This window comes from Micropterus salmoides, unplaced genomic scaffold, assembly GCF_014851395.1.
Source record: "Micropterus salmoides isolate LMB-PRFRI ecotype aquatic unplaced genomic scaffold, ASM1485139v1 Ms_hic_scaffold_19, whole genome shotgun sequence".
Lineage (NCBI taxonomy): Eukaryota > Metazoa > Chordata > Actinopteri > Centrarchiformes > Centrarchidae > Micropterus > Micropterus salmoides.
The window spans coordinates 24,037,911-24,050,538 of record NW_024041039.1 but is presented as its reverse complement, the minus strand read 5'-3'; the positions used below and the strand labels follow the sequence as shown (position 1 = coordinate 24,050,538).

At 39.1% G+C, this 12,628-nt stretch overlaps 1 protein-coding gene across 13 annotated transcripts in view; it reads left to right on the top strand.

Annotated features, from left to right (window-relative positions):
• Positions 1-1,973: 1,973 nt before the first annotated feature.
• Positions 1,974-12,628, top strand: part of kiaa1109 (KIAA1109 ortholog) — an 80,354-nt gene continuing 69,699 nt past the window's right edge. For 12 of the 13 annotated variants that reach the window (XM_038729790.1, XM_038729801.1, XM_038729800.1 and 9 more), the window contains exons 1-10: positions 1,974-2,146; positions 4,771-4,906; positions 6,137-6,253; positions 7,297-7,375; positions 8,746-8,810; positions 9,071-9,245; positions 10,118-10,199; positions 10,390-10,583; positions 11,676-11,755; positions 12,050-12,200. In XM_038729790.1, the coding sequence (XP_038585718.1) occupies positions 4,801-4,906; positions 6,137-6,253; positions 7,297-7,375; positions 8,746-8,810; positions 9,071-9,245; positions 10,118-10,199; positions 10,390-10,583; positions 11,676-11,755; positions 12,050-12,200 (1,049 nt within the window). In that variant the 5' untranslated portion in view covers positions 1,974-2,146; positions 4,771-4,800. The remainder of the gene's footprint in view (positions 2,147-4,770; positions 4,907-6,136; positions 6,254-7,296; positions 7,376-8,745; positions 8,811-9,070; positions 9,246-10,117; positions 10,200-10,389; positions 10,584-11,675; positions 11,756-12,049; positions 12,201-12,628) is intronic. The other variant, XM_038729799.1, reaches the window with a different exon arrangement.

The following is a 12,628-nucleotide window of genomic DNA, read 5'->3' as shown; positions in this document are numbered from 1 at the left end:
AAAATGCTTCAATGCAAAAATGACCCTTGAGATCCAGTCCTCTGCTTTTTAGGCACCTCTGTGTCCCCAAACAAACCACACGACTCATCCTACTTCTTGGCTTCTTGGCCTTTTGGCTTGTTTTTTTTGGGTTGTTTGTTTTCCTTTTCCTTTCGTCTTGCTTGGCACATATTCAAAGTGTGCATCACTTTCGAGGTGGAAGCCTGGGGGCTTTGACCGCTTACTTGTGGCAGCATGCTGACAGACGGGAATATCTACCAGGTTAACAAAGTGTGAGGTGCTCTGCACAGAGCTATGAAGGGGGCTTGGAGGAGGGCTTGGGCTACAGCTTGAAATCCAGTGATTTCAAAGTAGGCATGATCTAACTTCAGCCAAAACTCTTGTAGACAGGAAGTGGTCATGTAGGCCTGTTTTATCATAGTTCCAGATGTATCCTGGGAGTTCCTGGATCCAAACCACACAGAAGCAGGGTTAAAGCAGGCTGCTCAGGCAGAAGAGAGTGCTTCCTCATACTGAGGCCTGTGTGTCTATTTGGAAATCCTTGAAACCAGTAGTGACCTGCCTTTTATTCCATTGGCTTCTGTAAATTGGGCACCAAGAACTGGTTTCTCTGGTTTTCTTACAGGGAACCCATTCTTGCTCAGATCCTCGACGAGCCCTGCTAGCTGGGCCTCATCTTCTTGGGGAATGCGACAATTTGAGAACGTTTTACACTACAGCAGATAGCAAACTTGAAAATGCATGAGCACTGCAGGGAGATGAAGAGGGAGGGAAATATACCCATGACCAGTTTATATAGTTTATAATAATGCAGCGCAGTGAGGAAAGACGTTTCATAGAGGAGACAAGCGCATAATGCGGATCCATCTTTCTGTTTGTCCAGTTTGCAGTGGAGTTCATACAATTTATTAGGCTTCACATCACATCAACACATAACACTGTCCATATTCATGCTCCCACCCCCTCACTACTCCACATGAGCTCTCTCACTTGACACTGACAAGTGCACCGACTTCTTGAGGAAATGTGTTTCTAAACATAATGCACATCAAGAACCTTAAAACAAGATTTAAATGAAACATTAACAACAAAACTGGTAGAATTTAAAGTGTGGATTTTGTTGGCGTGACCAGCCACATTACACTTTCTGCTTCAATATGATGACAAAAAAGATCACTAATAGAAATAATTCCCCTTGGATAGACTATATTTGGGGATGCAATGTCAGTGGACAGTCAATTCTTTATTTCTAACTTACCAACTACAACGACCATGCTAATGACTCTTTGAGTAGGCATGGAGTGGTCCCTGCAGCACTGCATTTCACTGATTCAGAAATCCATAGCCTTTATTGCTGGCCAGAGGCCTTGTTAGACTGAGATGGAAATCTGCAACCCCTTTACATTATATTCACAGAATAAGAGAAATATTTCAGCATGGTACCTGGAAACAGTATGGTCCATATTGAATATTTAATCCCATCTTGGTTTATGCTGAAAATGACTTGAGCTACAATTTAAACGAGAGGTAATCTCTTTGTTTTATGCTTTTAGTTTAACACTAGCAACATTCACAGTAAATCTTCAATTTTTTTTAAATATTATTTTTGATTATGTCGAATCTATCGTTTTTAAAATGCATATGTGCGTTTAAATAACTTTAATATGGCCTACACTCTTTTTTGTATGTATTTTTTCTAAGGTTGTAATTTTGGTTGTTATACTCTGAGAAACTTTGTTAAGTAGACATTTTTAATAAATAAACAGGTAGGAAAATGGCAGAGAATATCTGATGTTGCGTCTAAATCCTGTTGATCCTGCGGTGGGTTAAAGAAAACTGTACCAATAACAACATAAAAACACTCCCACTACTATAAAAACATTCCCGTTGATAGGTAGAAAATACTGCGTGTGGCCTCCTCGCTCGTGAGTTCCTCTAATTGGTCAGTCTCTGCCTTGCCATTTTCCCTATTGATAGATTTTGTGACTGCTCTCTGCAGAACAGGAAGAGATGTTGACTGGCCGTCTGCCAGGTAAATATTCAACGGAGGATGCTAGCTATGCCCGTGTCCCACACGACAAAAGGACAGCAACTCCTGAGTAACCGGAGCAAAGATGAAACCACATGCTTTATCGGGGACATTGAGGTATTTTACTATCACCGAGGGACTGGTTTTCACAGTTTGTGGAAAGAGAAGTTACAGGGTGCGGCCTGCTGTCATTAGCTTGCTAGCTAGCCTCTGTGCTAACGTTATGATATGTAGCGGTTAGCTAAATAGCTGCATTATCCACAAGCTAAAACGTCATTAGCTAAGAAACTGTGCTGGACAGGTCAGCAGCCTTTTGTAGTAACGTTACAAACACTAATAAAAAACAAACTAAAAAACACGTTCGTATTTGTTTCCAGTGCTGAGGATAATGCTGAGGAAATGACCAAAGACCTGGGATTAGCTAGCTAGGTGTATGGTTGGTGTCAGTTTATTTATGTTCAACTGAATTGCTAATTTAGCGGTTGTTATAACTTAAGTTGCGCTTGGCCATGGTGAAATTTAGCTAAACACATAGCTTATATCAAGACAGAAAACATATCGATGATAAAGTTAACCTAGCTCTACCAGTTCAATATGTAAACAAAGCCAAAGGCAGTCAAGTTACAGTTCTCTTTTCATTCTCATCATCTTTAACGTTAAGCAACATAACAACACCCAAACAGCACTGAAATAACGTTATGTTTGAATAAACGGTTTAATGTGGTTAAAGTGCTGCTTTGTGCATGACCGCTGTGCCTACAGCAGCTACGAAAATGTATCAGGTCATATTCAACAAGGTGTGTATTCTATTGATAGGCAAGGTCAGGTTTAAGATAATGGCCATGTTTTCAGTGCAATAATAGAAACAGTTACATCCCAAAACTGTTCTCATTTAGGTTTGTTGACAGGTGCGCTGTTTTGTCTGATGTGTACAGTATCAATTTTGGTGGTCGATAACATGAGAAAGATTGGTTGAACAGTTGTGGTAGCTAACTAAAAATGGATAGCTGTTTGCGTTAGCTGAATAACCCTCCTTCACATCTAAACCAAAACTGAAAACGCTCAGGTAACTGTTGAGTCACTGATCTTTCTGCACATACCTCTTCATCACAGTTAGGGAGTGTATATGAGACGCAACACTGTTTAGTTCTTTTAAGAAAGACTGGCCACATAAATGAGTATGTGCCTCCTGCCTAATTTGACATGGTGAACAAACCCAACTGCTAGAACTGGATTAGCATCTGGCAGGTAGCTTGTATCGAATCCCTTGTGAGATCTAGGTGTTCTGTCAAATTCAACAGATACTCATTTTACTTTTTAAAACGTAGTATCTGTCAAAAAGACACATTTAGATACTGTAAGAGAGAGTGCTGGGTTTGGTCACATCTCAGTGGTTTTGCAGCCGACGTCATTTAAAGTGGATTAGATGAGGATTTGTGTTTGTGTGTGAGTGTGAATGAGTCTGTTTGTGTGTAGCAGGATTCAAGCTTTGGACTCCTAAGCATGGGCTGACTGAGATCACAGCATGCACTTGTAAACACACACACACACACACACACACACACACACACACGCACACACGTGTGTGTGACATGCAAAGGAGGTGCACTTATTTATGAGCGTAGCAAGCATTTGTTCCCTTTGCTCAGCTCCTATAAGGGGTGAGTGTGACAAATGATATCAAGTCTTACACATTTCAAAGCTGTGCTATACACTTGTATACAAAAGAAAACTTTTACTTTGAAGTAATATGTCCAGTCAGCGCAGCATAAGGGTTGTTCACGTAACGCAGATCCACTAGTCACTGAGGTCAAGTGAAGTTTGGAAACAGAAGGAAGAGGACATTGAACGTAGCAACCTGTACTATTCCCTGTGAAGTAGATTGTGGATGCCTGAGATCACAATCTGGATCTAAAATCGTCAGATTGCCCACCCCTACTTCTACTATTCCTCCCTTTCAAAATAACCTTTGTAAACATAGCGAGACAATGAACAGACTGCGCAAATAAATCAGCTCTGACCACAAAGACAGTAGACCTAGTTCTGTTGTCAGGAGAATGGGCAACTCATTTAAAGTTTTAATGTAATATCATCATTTGCAGGCTGTTTGTAGAATAAAGACTGGCAGAGTGGGAGCAGCAGTTTTGAGTGGCACGGATTATTTTATTGAATTTATGATAATTAGGCTATTTATTGTGTTTGTCAATTAATTGAATACCCATATCATCCTTATTACTCTTACGTTTGCATATAATTAGCAGCAAATACAGCTCATGTCATTTGTTAAAATTAAACCTTCATCAAATAAAAGCTTGCCTTTGGTATTTAGTAAGCTTCTGATGATTTGTCGAGAAAAAGAAATGGCTTCTCTAGTTGGAACAGTTGGCTTAATTATATTTAATACAATCATCACACTTTGGAGTTGTTTTGGTTCTTTTCAGTTTAGTTATAAATAGGAAAAAAGTGTAAGGTGGTATAAATATATCTTAATTTTTCCCTCATGTCTTTTGTATTTACCATATATACCTTTCCATCTGGCTCCATTTTGGTTTAAGAATTAATTTTTAGGTAACTGTCTCTTCCTGGAAAACATGCTGCATGTTTCAAAACATTTTATTGTAAAACTTTGCCTATTTGTGTTTCTTAAATGTGGTGCACATGCTTTTTTTCAGTTTTGCTTTTCCATCTTGGTTTTGTTCCTGTTTCTTGGAAGTAGTGTGATATTTGACTCTGTTTTTCAGTTGTAGACATCAGACTGATAGCCTGTAGCCATGGATGGGCATGTTTCCAAAAACAATGAAAGCACTTTCCCCAGCTACGGGGATCTGGATGACTTTCTGAACAAGCACAACTCGAACTTCATCTGGCTCCTCGTTGGTACGTATTCTGTATCTTCATTGTGGAGAAAACATGCAGATCAGAGGATATTTTCTTGACTTGAAGTTATCTGTCACATTTAAAGTGCACACCTGTCGGATCAGATTGCAGTTTCATAGAAGATGTGCTCTCGCTTCCTTTGGCCGAAGCTACTTTGAGTCATACCTCATTTATTTATATTTTGTAGCAGTTTTCTTGGCTGGTACACATATTGGCTATTTGGGGGAGTGTTAATATTATTTCTGTCCTTTTAACTTTATATGAGTGAGATGAAGTTTTCTACGCAGACGTAAATAACCTTCTTTGGCTTTCATACTCATAAAAAATGTGCTAAGGGACAGTTCAGCATCAGGGGCATAGTAGTGGCTCATTTGGAAAATAATGAAGACAAATTCAACAATGTGGTATGCATGAGAAAGTGTTTTAATATCAGTTTATAATAAGTTCTTTTGACATATGTGTAATTGTGTTAAATGAACTGATGTTTGTTGCGTTACGCTGCATGGTATAAAGTATGATAAAACTGTAATATTCTCTAATGTGTTTAAGATGTCATTTCATTAGTATTTTGCTTTTAATGATTTAATCAAGCTGACTTTATTAATGTTTAATTTCAATATAATGTGATTAAAGTATGACAGATGATCATTTCCAGTTATTGCTCAGTCCAGGTGCAGCTCTCAGTATGCCAACGAAATTGCATGACTGACAGAATGAAGCTGCTGTTTTCTTTGTATGCCAGCAGCAACTTCAGTATAAAAACGTTAAACAAAACCCTTCAGTGATTTGATAAGTTTACTTTTTCAGTTCCATTTGCATCGCTGTATTCCTTTTTTAAAAAAAAACAAAAAAACCCCAACACATTTCTGAATGGAATTTCTGCTAAGTTTCCAAATCTGTTACTGGTTTGAGTACTCATACGGTAATGCTGCAGTCATTTCTTGTGCTGATTCTGTGTCATGTCAGGAAAAGTAGCATCTGGCACGTTGTATTCAAAGGATCAATCATGGTTTGTTGAGCTTGTTAACAACAAGGTAATTCACATGTATAATTAAAGAGTCTTGACTTAATAGCAGTCAGCATTAGTGATCACATCTGAAAGTATAGACCTACTTTACTGTAACCAAACTATTCCAAGCATTAGAAAACATAAAACATGTTGTATTACTTATTGTCTTGTCTCAATCCTCGTGTTAACAAACCTGTCCGTGGTGTGTTTATGTCTTTCAGCTACCATTCTGTCCTGTGGATGGATCATCTATCTAACTTATTACAACTCCCGCAACATTGGCCTCATCCTCACTCTCATCATCAACAGACTCTACAAAGATGGCTACATTCACATTGGTGTGTGCTTCAGGAGCTCTGTCACACAGTGATGGATAGGGAGGAGGATCGCTGCCAAAGCTTTCAGTTCAAGGCGTTAACTCACTCCGCTGAATATTTCATGACGAGCTGGCTTCTCTGTGATTATCTCCACAGAGGCTGCACAGCAAACTACACCCACACCAGATTGAATTTCTCTAGATAAATGACATAAAACTCAAGTTGTAAAGCTCCTTGAGGACGTAAATGTGTAAAACAAACCAAAAAAAAGTGTGCTATTATTTTTTTTATCAAGTGATTAATCTGTCCCAAAAACATAAATTTCTTTACTAAAGAGTAGATTTTGTCAGGTGCTTCGGCTCTGTAATACCACCCTGAATACTGTACACTCCAAAGAAAGAAGTCTAAGCCTGTCCCAGTGATCCCTACTTTGCGATGAGACATGTTTGTGTTGAACTTTTTACAGATTTTACAGCAGAGTATGTTGTCACAAACCTGCAGTTAACTGGCTATGAAAAAAAAACAAGAAGTGAAAGAACGAATACAGCATTAAAGTTTTATGGGGACGGCATGGCTTAGTGAACGTCTCTCTGCCAACATGTGTGGCTGTGTTGCTTGTGTGCCCACTAATCTGTTTCTAAAATGCTTTATTTGGATTGATTCAAACTAAAGAGGTTGGTCAACGATGGCATTTACAAAAAGTATTATAGGACTATAAATGTTTGGAAATAAACAGAAGCATAAGAGCAAATTCTCAAGAGGCTGAGAAATGGCACAGTTTTGAATTTACATTACAGCCACACAGTTTGTAATGTGTTAAGCAGCTTTGAACATGTCTGAAGGTGTGTCTTGTCATATTTCAGGTCTTACCCATCCATCTGATTATATCTTTTGTTTAACATTTTAATTAGTTTGAATATTGGTATGAATTCAAACCCCTGTGATCAAATCCAAAAAGGTTTTCATTTGCTTTTGAAAACTTACATCATATAACTTTATACAATGGAAATATTCTTACACGCAAATATGTCTGTAACACAAAAATGTGTTTGACCCCTCCGCAGGCTCCTTCTCCTTCTCTGTGCTGTCAGGAAAAGTCATGTTCAGAGATGTCTACTACATCAACCAAGACATGTCTATCAGGTAACCTGACGTTTGCTGCACTGAGTGCTTCTGCTCTGTTCCTCTATAATCTTAGAGCTTTCATTATGACATATGTAAAGGGAGACTGGGAAGTGATGTCATCGGCAAAAACAATAATAACGCACATGCCTTGTTTGCTACTGTTGACGGGCTAACAAACCCTCCTGTGTCAGTAGCCTCTGAACTTTTACCTACATTACATTATAACAGCATAACATCTTAAATCCTCTGCCTGCGGTCGTGATATTCTGCCAACAGGCTTTTTCAAAAATGTTTCTAATTATACTCTTTGTTTGAAGATCTTATTTTAAACAAATTGTCATTGTGTCTCTTCTCTCACGTTGCTTTCTACAAGCCCTAAAAACTGCAGTCATCAAGCCACTCTAAAAAACAAAACAATCTAGACTAATTTATAATCACTTAAAGGCCCATATCAAACCTCCTGTTTTTAAGTAAAATCATTTATAAAGCTGTTTTTCAACAGTTGAACAAGCTCTTGGAACTAAACTGTTTTGATGTCGTCTTGTCAGGATTTTAACCACACCACAGCACAGAGACTGCTCTTGTTAAGGTCTTCAGTGACATCCATTTGAACACTGACAGTGGCAGAATTTCAGTCTTAGGATTATTGGACCCCAGTGCTGAAATTGGTACGGTCGACCACAACATATTACTAAACTGACTAGAAAACTGGGCGGGACTTTCTGGCACAGTACTAAACTAGGTTGAATCCTACTTAAAGGGCACGGACATCTTTGTGTCTGAAGGTTATTACATATCTGAACTGACAAAAATAATTTGTTGAGTTCCCCAAGGCTTCATTCTGGGGCCTCTTCTGTTTAACATGTACATGCATCCACTGGCTCAGATTATGAAAAACAACAAAATATGTTACCATAATTATGCAGATTTTAAAATACTGCTGTTGGTTTATAAAGCACTGAATGTTTTAGGGCCAAAATAGATTTCTTACTGCTTCCTTATGAACCATCAAGACCTCTCAAATCATCTGGGAAAGGTCTGCTTCCTGTCAAAACTAAACATGGAGAAGCAGTGTTCAGTGTTTATGGTCTATATATCTGGAACAAACCCCCAGAAAACTGCAGGTCTGCTGAAACTCAGTTCTTTTACATCAAGGCTGAAGACTTTTCTTTTTGTGGCTGCTTTTGATTAAATCAAATGTGAGGCTTTTAAAATCTTACACTGCGCTCTAACTTTTACTTTCCTGTATTATCTTGTTTTTAATTTCTATTTACCTTTTTTTAATTGTATTTTTATGTTGCCATATGTGGCCTTTATGTAAAACACTTTGATTGCCTCGTTGTCAAAATGTGCTATACAAATAAACTTGCCGGTTTTCTGTGTTACAGGATACAGGATGGCTTCCTCATATTTCGTTGGTGGAAAATGTATAACCCAAAACAGAAACAGCATGGTGAGTAGGTATTTGTTTACACAGGAACTTAGTTTAGCAGCTTGTAATTAGTCTGATACTGTTAAATGCAGCCATAATTAGCTGTCCTTGGATTGATTTTCTTGTCTAATTAATACACTATGTATTTAAGAAAAAAATGAAGTTAGTATTTTTCAATAAATTGGAAAGCTCTCCAGTCTGTTTTTGATGAAGCAGCAGCTTTGCACATGAACCAGTTCTGGAAGGAAACGGGTTCTGAGTTTCCTCTCTGTTGTCATCAGACCCCAAGGCAGAGACCAGGCTTTACGTGACTGTTAACGGCTTTGAATTTCACGTCTACAATCGGACCGACCTCTATGCACGACTGCAGGAGACCTTTGGACTGGAACCCACACTCATAACACCCAAAAAAGATGAAGAGAGGGGACGAGAGGACAGAAGCAAGACCCTACAAAGGTACAACCAAGGCTTCAGGGGAAATCAAATTCAACATTGAGTTGCTGATTGCTGGGAACTTCTGCGCATCTGTAGTTGTCTTAACTTAAGATGATATTAAACTGCCCATTTTTTTCCCCATGATTGGTGAATGGAGATTTAATAACAAGCGATTTAAAAAAGCTGCATAAATGTTGCTTTTCTGTTTTCACCAAATGCACTGGATGTGTCTGCACCATAAACTGTATATAAAAAGTGGATGTAGTCATCGTGACGTCACCAGTTGGTTTGTGGACTGCTGCTTTGAAGCCTCGAGTTTTGCCGATAGTTGATTTTTTGCAACCAGCGGCACCGGACGTGACCATATTTGGACTAGACGGTGGCGCTAACGGCCGTGTGTGGAGCTAGCTAGCTTGCTTAGCTAGGTGCATCTGTATGTTAACTGTCATTTTAATCAGGCTGATAATTTTGTCTAGCAAACAACAGGCTTAACACTAAATGTAACGTTGGTCACCAGGGAAAGTGAACAGCCAGCACCTAATACACCTTTTCAAGGACACTGGTTAAATTTACACAGTGCCGTGAGTATGAGTTACTCTAGCCTGACTGACAAGTTTGCCATGGTAACGAATTGTCAATCACAGATAATGCTGCCCTGACGCATACTCTCCTTTATGGTCAGACAGAAGAGTCGGCCTCTTCTGGCCGTTCGATAGAATGCAGGTTTTAGGGACTTCCGCGTCCGCATCAGTTCGCTGACCGGAAACTTTCCACTTGGTCTTCACAGAGGAGAGCTACTTTCATTTCCTAGTGACGGCCAAATGAGTTGTACTAACTAAAAATGTAGCACTGTTCAATTGTTGGAAGACCAAATGTCTCTGGTCCCCGTGTAGTGTGAACATCAAAGCAGAGAGTCCAGAACCCACGTCATCTTGGCGCTCCCTCATCCCTGTCATCAAAGTTAACATCAGCACTGTAAGTACCTCACAAATTCAACAAAAATTAATGGGATTTGGTCTGGGGTCTAAAAAGGGAAGCAGGTTCCAGTTTAAAAAAAGAGCTGAAGAGCCTTGTTTAGAAAAACAAGTGATAAAAAATGGAAAAGAGCATCTTTGAAGTGTGTAGGCATCATTCCTTCATCGCTTGTGTGTTTCCTCTCCTGTAGGGTCGTTTGGCTTTTGGGAACCACTACCTCCCTCAAACTCTGTGTGTGAACTTTGAGGACGCCTTCCTAACATACGCCACCAAGCCCCCATCCAGCCACCTGGACCAGTACATGCACATTGTGAAAGGCTCCCTGGAGAACGTGCGTGTCATGCTGGTTCCCAGTCCACGCTACCTTGGCATGCAGAATGACGAGTAAGTCAAGATCTCTATCTGATAAAGAAAAATTAGACCTGTTTTTAATTTAATCCAAGCGTTGCTGTAAAATCGATCATTTACAAAGGCTGATAGTTCGTGAGGTTTTGCTGTTTAAATTCAAGGGTGAAATTCACATAAAAGCAGTACCAGAGAGATTGAATTATGTAGCAGACTCTGGTATTTATTTATTCAAAGCAATTTTTGAAACATGTAAACATCATTTTTCAACTTATGTCGTTGCCAGTACTGAAACTAGTGAGATACAGCTCTTGCCTGAAGCAACTTCAAAAAATCCCTTGCCACTCATTTTTTAAGCATACCATAATGACTGTAGAAAATTTGATCATTATATATTTTAAAATTGATAATTCTGTGAACCACTCTCTGTGTGTCTTCCTATTTATCCTACAAAATGTAATATACTGTGTGAATCTTAAATACTGGCAGTGGACTGACTGTGCTGTATATTTCTCTGCTTGTTGCACAAAATAAAACAGACTGCTTTTAGTTTGCAGAGTATTGGAGGTGCAAGCTCCTTATGAAAAATAGAATAAAGATATATATTAATTGAATTGGCAAGTGACAGTTTTAACAAAAATGTTGGCAGAGTATTTGAATAAAGAATCCCTTTTCCCCTCTGTGATATATATATATATATATATTTTTTACCTGGCAGCTTTAACTGTGCTGCATAATAAGTAGCGATACCATTATCCGCACTCTCACTAAACGAAACAATATGGAGAGTAAAATTCCCCTAACTCTCAGTGATTAAGGAGTCACTCTCAATAAAAACTTGGCAACTGTCGCCTCTACAAAAGCCATCAGTGATTTCAACCTCCAACAGTCCTTGACGCGTCTTAAAGCTGTATTGGAATGTCCGTTGAGATGAAGCAGAAAGATGTAAGAGGAAGGCCACTGCATTTCTAAAATTGAAAGAGTGTCCTCATGCCAGAATCAAGCTTCAATGCGGACGGAATATTAAAGTCATGATTCATGATTAATGGTCCTACTCGAATGTTGCTACAGAGTTCATAACCTCTGCATAACATCTGTACTCTAAACTGTGTTTAACTGTTTCGCATCTAGACCTCCCAGACTGATGGGCGAAGGCTTTGTGGTCATGCAGTCCAATGATGTTGACATCTACTATTACCAGGATGAACCTGGTATGTACACACACACACACACACACACACACACACACACACACACACACACACACACAATCTAAAAATGGTAGTGGGAAATTGTCTTTCTTCCCTTTTGTTTGGGACATACTGTATTTTGACACTACGCGTCACTGCTGGCAGAACATTGTGAGCTTGGATGTTGGCTAGATAATTATGAAGTAGTTTCAAGCTTGTCTGCAAGGCTTTTCCTGTCCTTGTGTCTTTTTGTTTGCTGTTTGCAGTTTGCTGTCGGAGTCGTCTAAGGCTTGAAATGTGTTTGTGCGTGTGCAGGTCTGGTGCCCGTGGAGCAGGAGAGTGGGGAGGAGGCAGAGACGTGCAGTGAGGGCGATAAGCTTCAGGACCTGCCTCCGTGTTGGGGTCTGGACATTGTCTGCGGAAAGGGAACTGACTTCAACTACGGCCCCTGGGCAGACCGTCAGAGGTGAGCAATGATTTCAACATGAAATCTCTTGACATAAAAGAAAGGGTATACATGTGGTTAAAATCTTGGCAAATATTAAAATGCAACTATTACGGAACCTCCTCTGTGAGCTTTTGAAGGACTAATCTTGGCAGTTAAATTCATTTAATTGCAATGAGGGGTGGAAATTAACTTTTTGGCTCACCTGCCAATGGGACTGGTAGATGAAAAAACTGCCCAAACATATTTTTTACCGGCCAAAATAATAACTTGCCTTTTTGTCACAAACATTTGTTTCATTACTTTTAATTGAGATAATAAGGTATTCTGCCAAATACAAACTTAAAGAAGACACCAGATTGAAATTTTAAGCAAAATTAATTTATTGCTATTAAATTTACTTAAGACATAACAGTAAATTGTTTTATAAACTTACAAGATGCTTATTA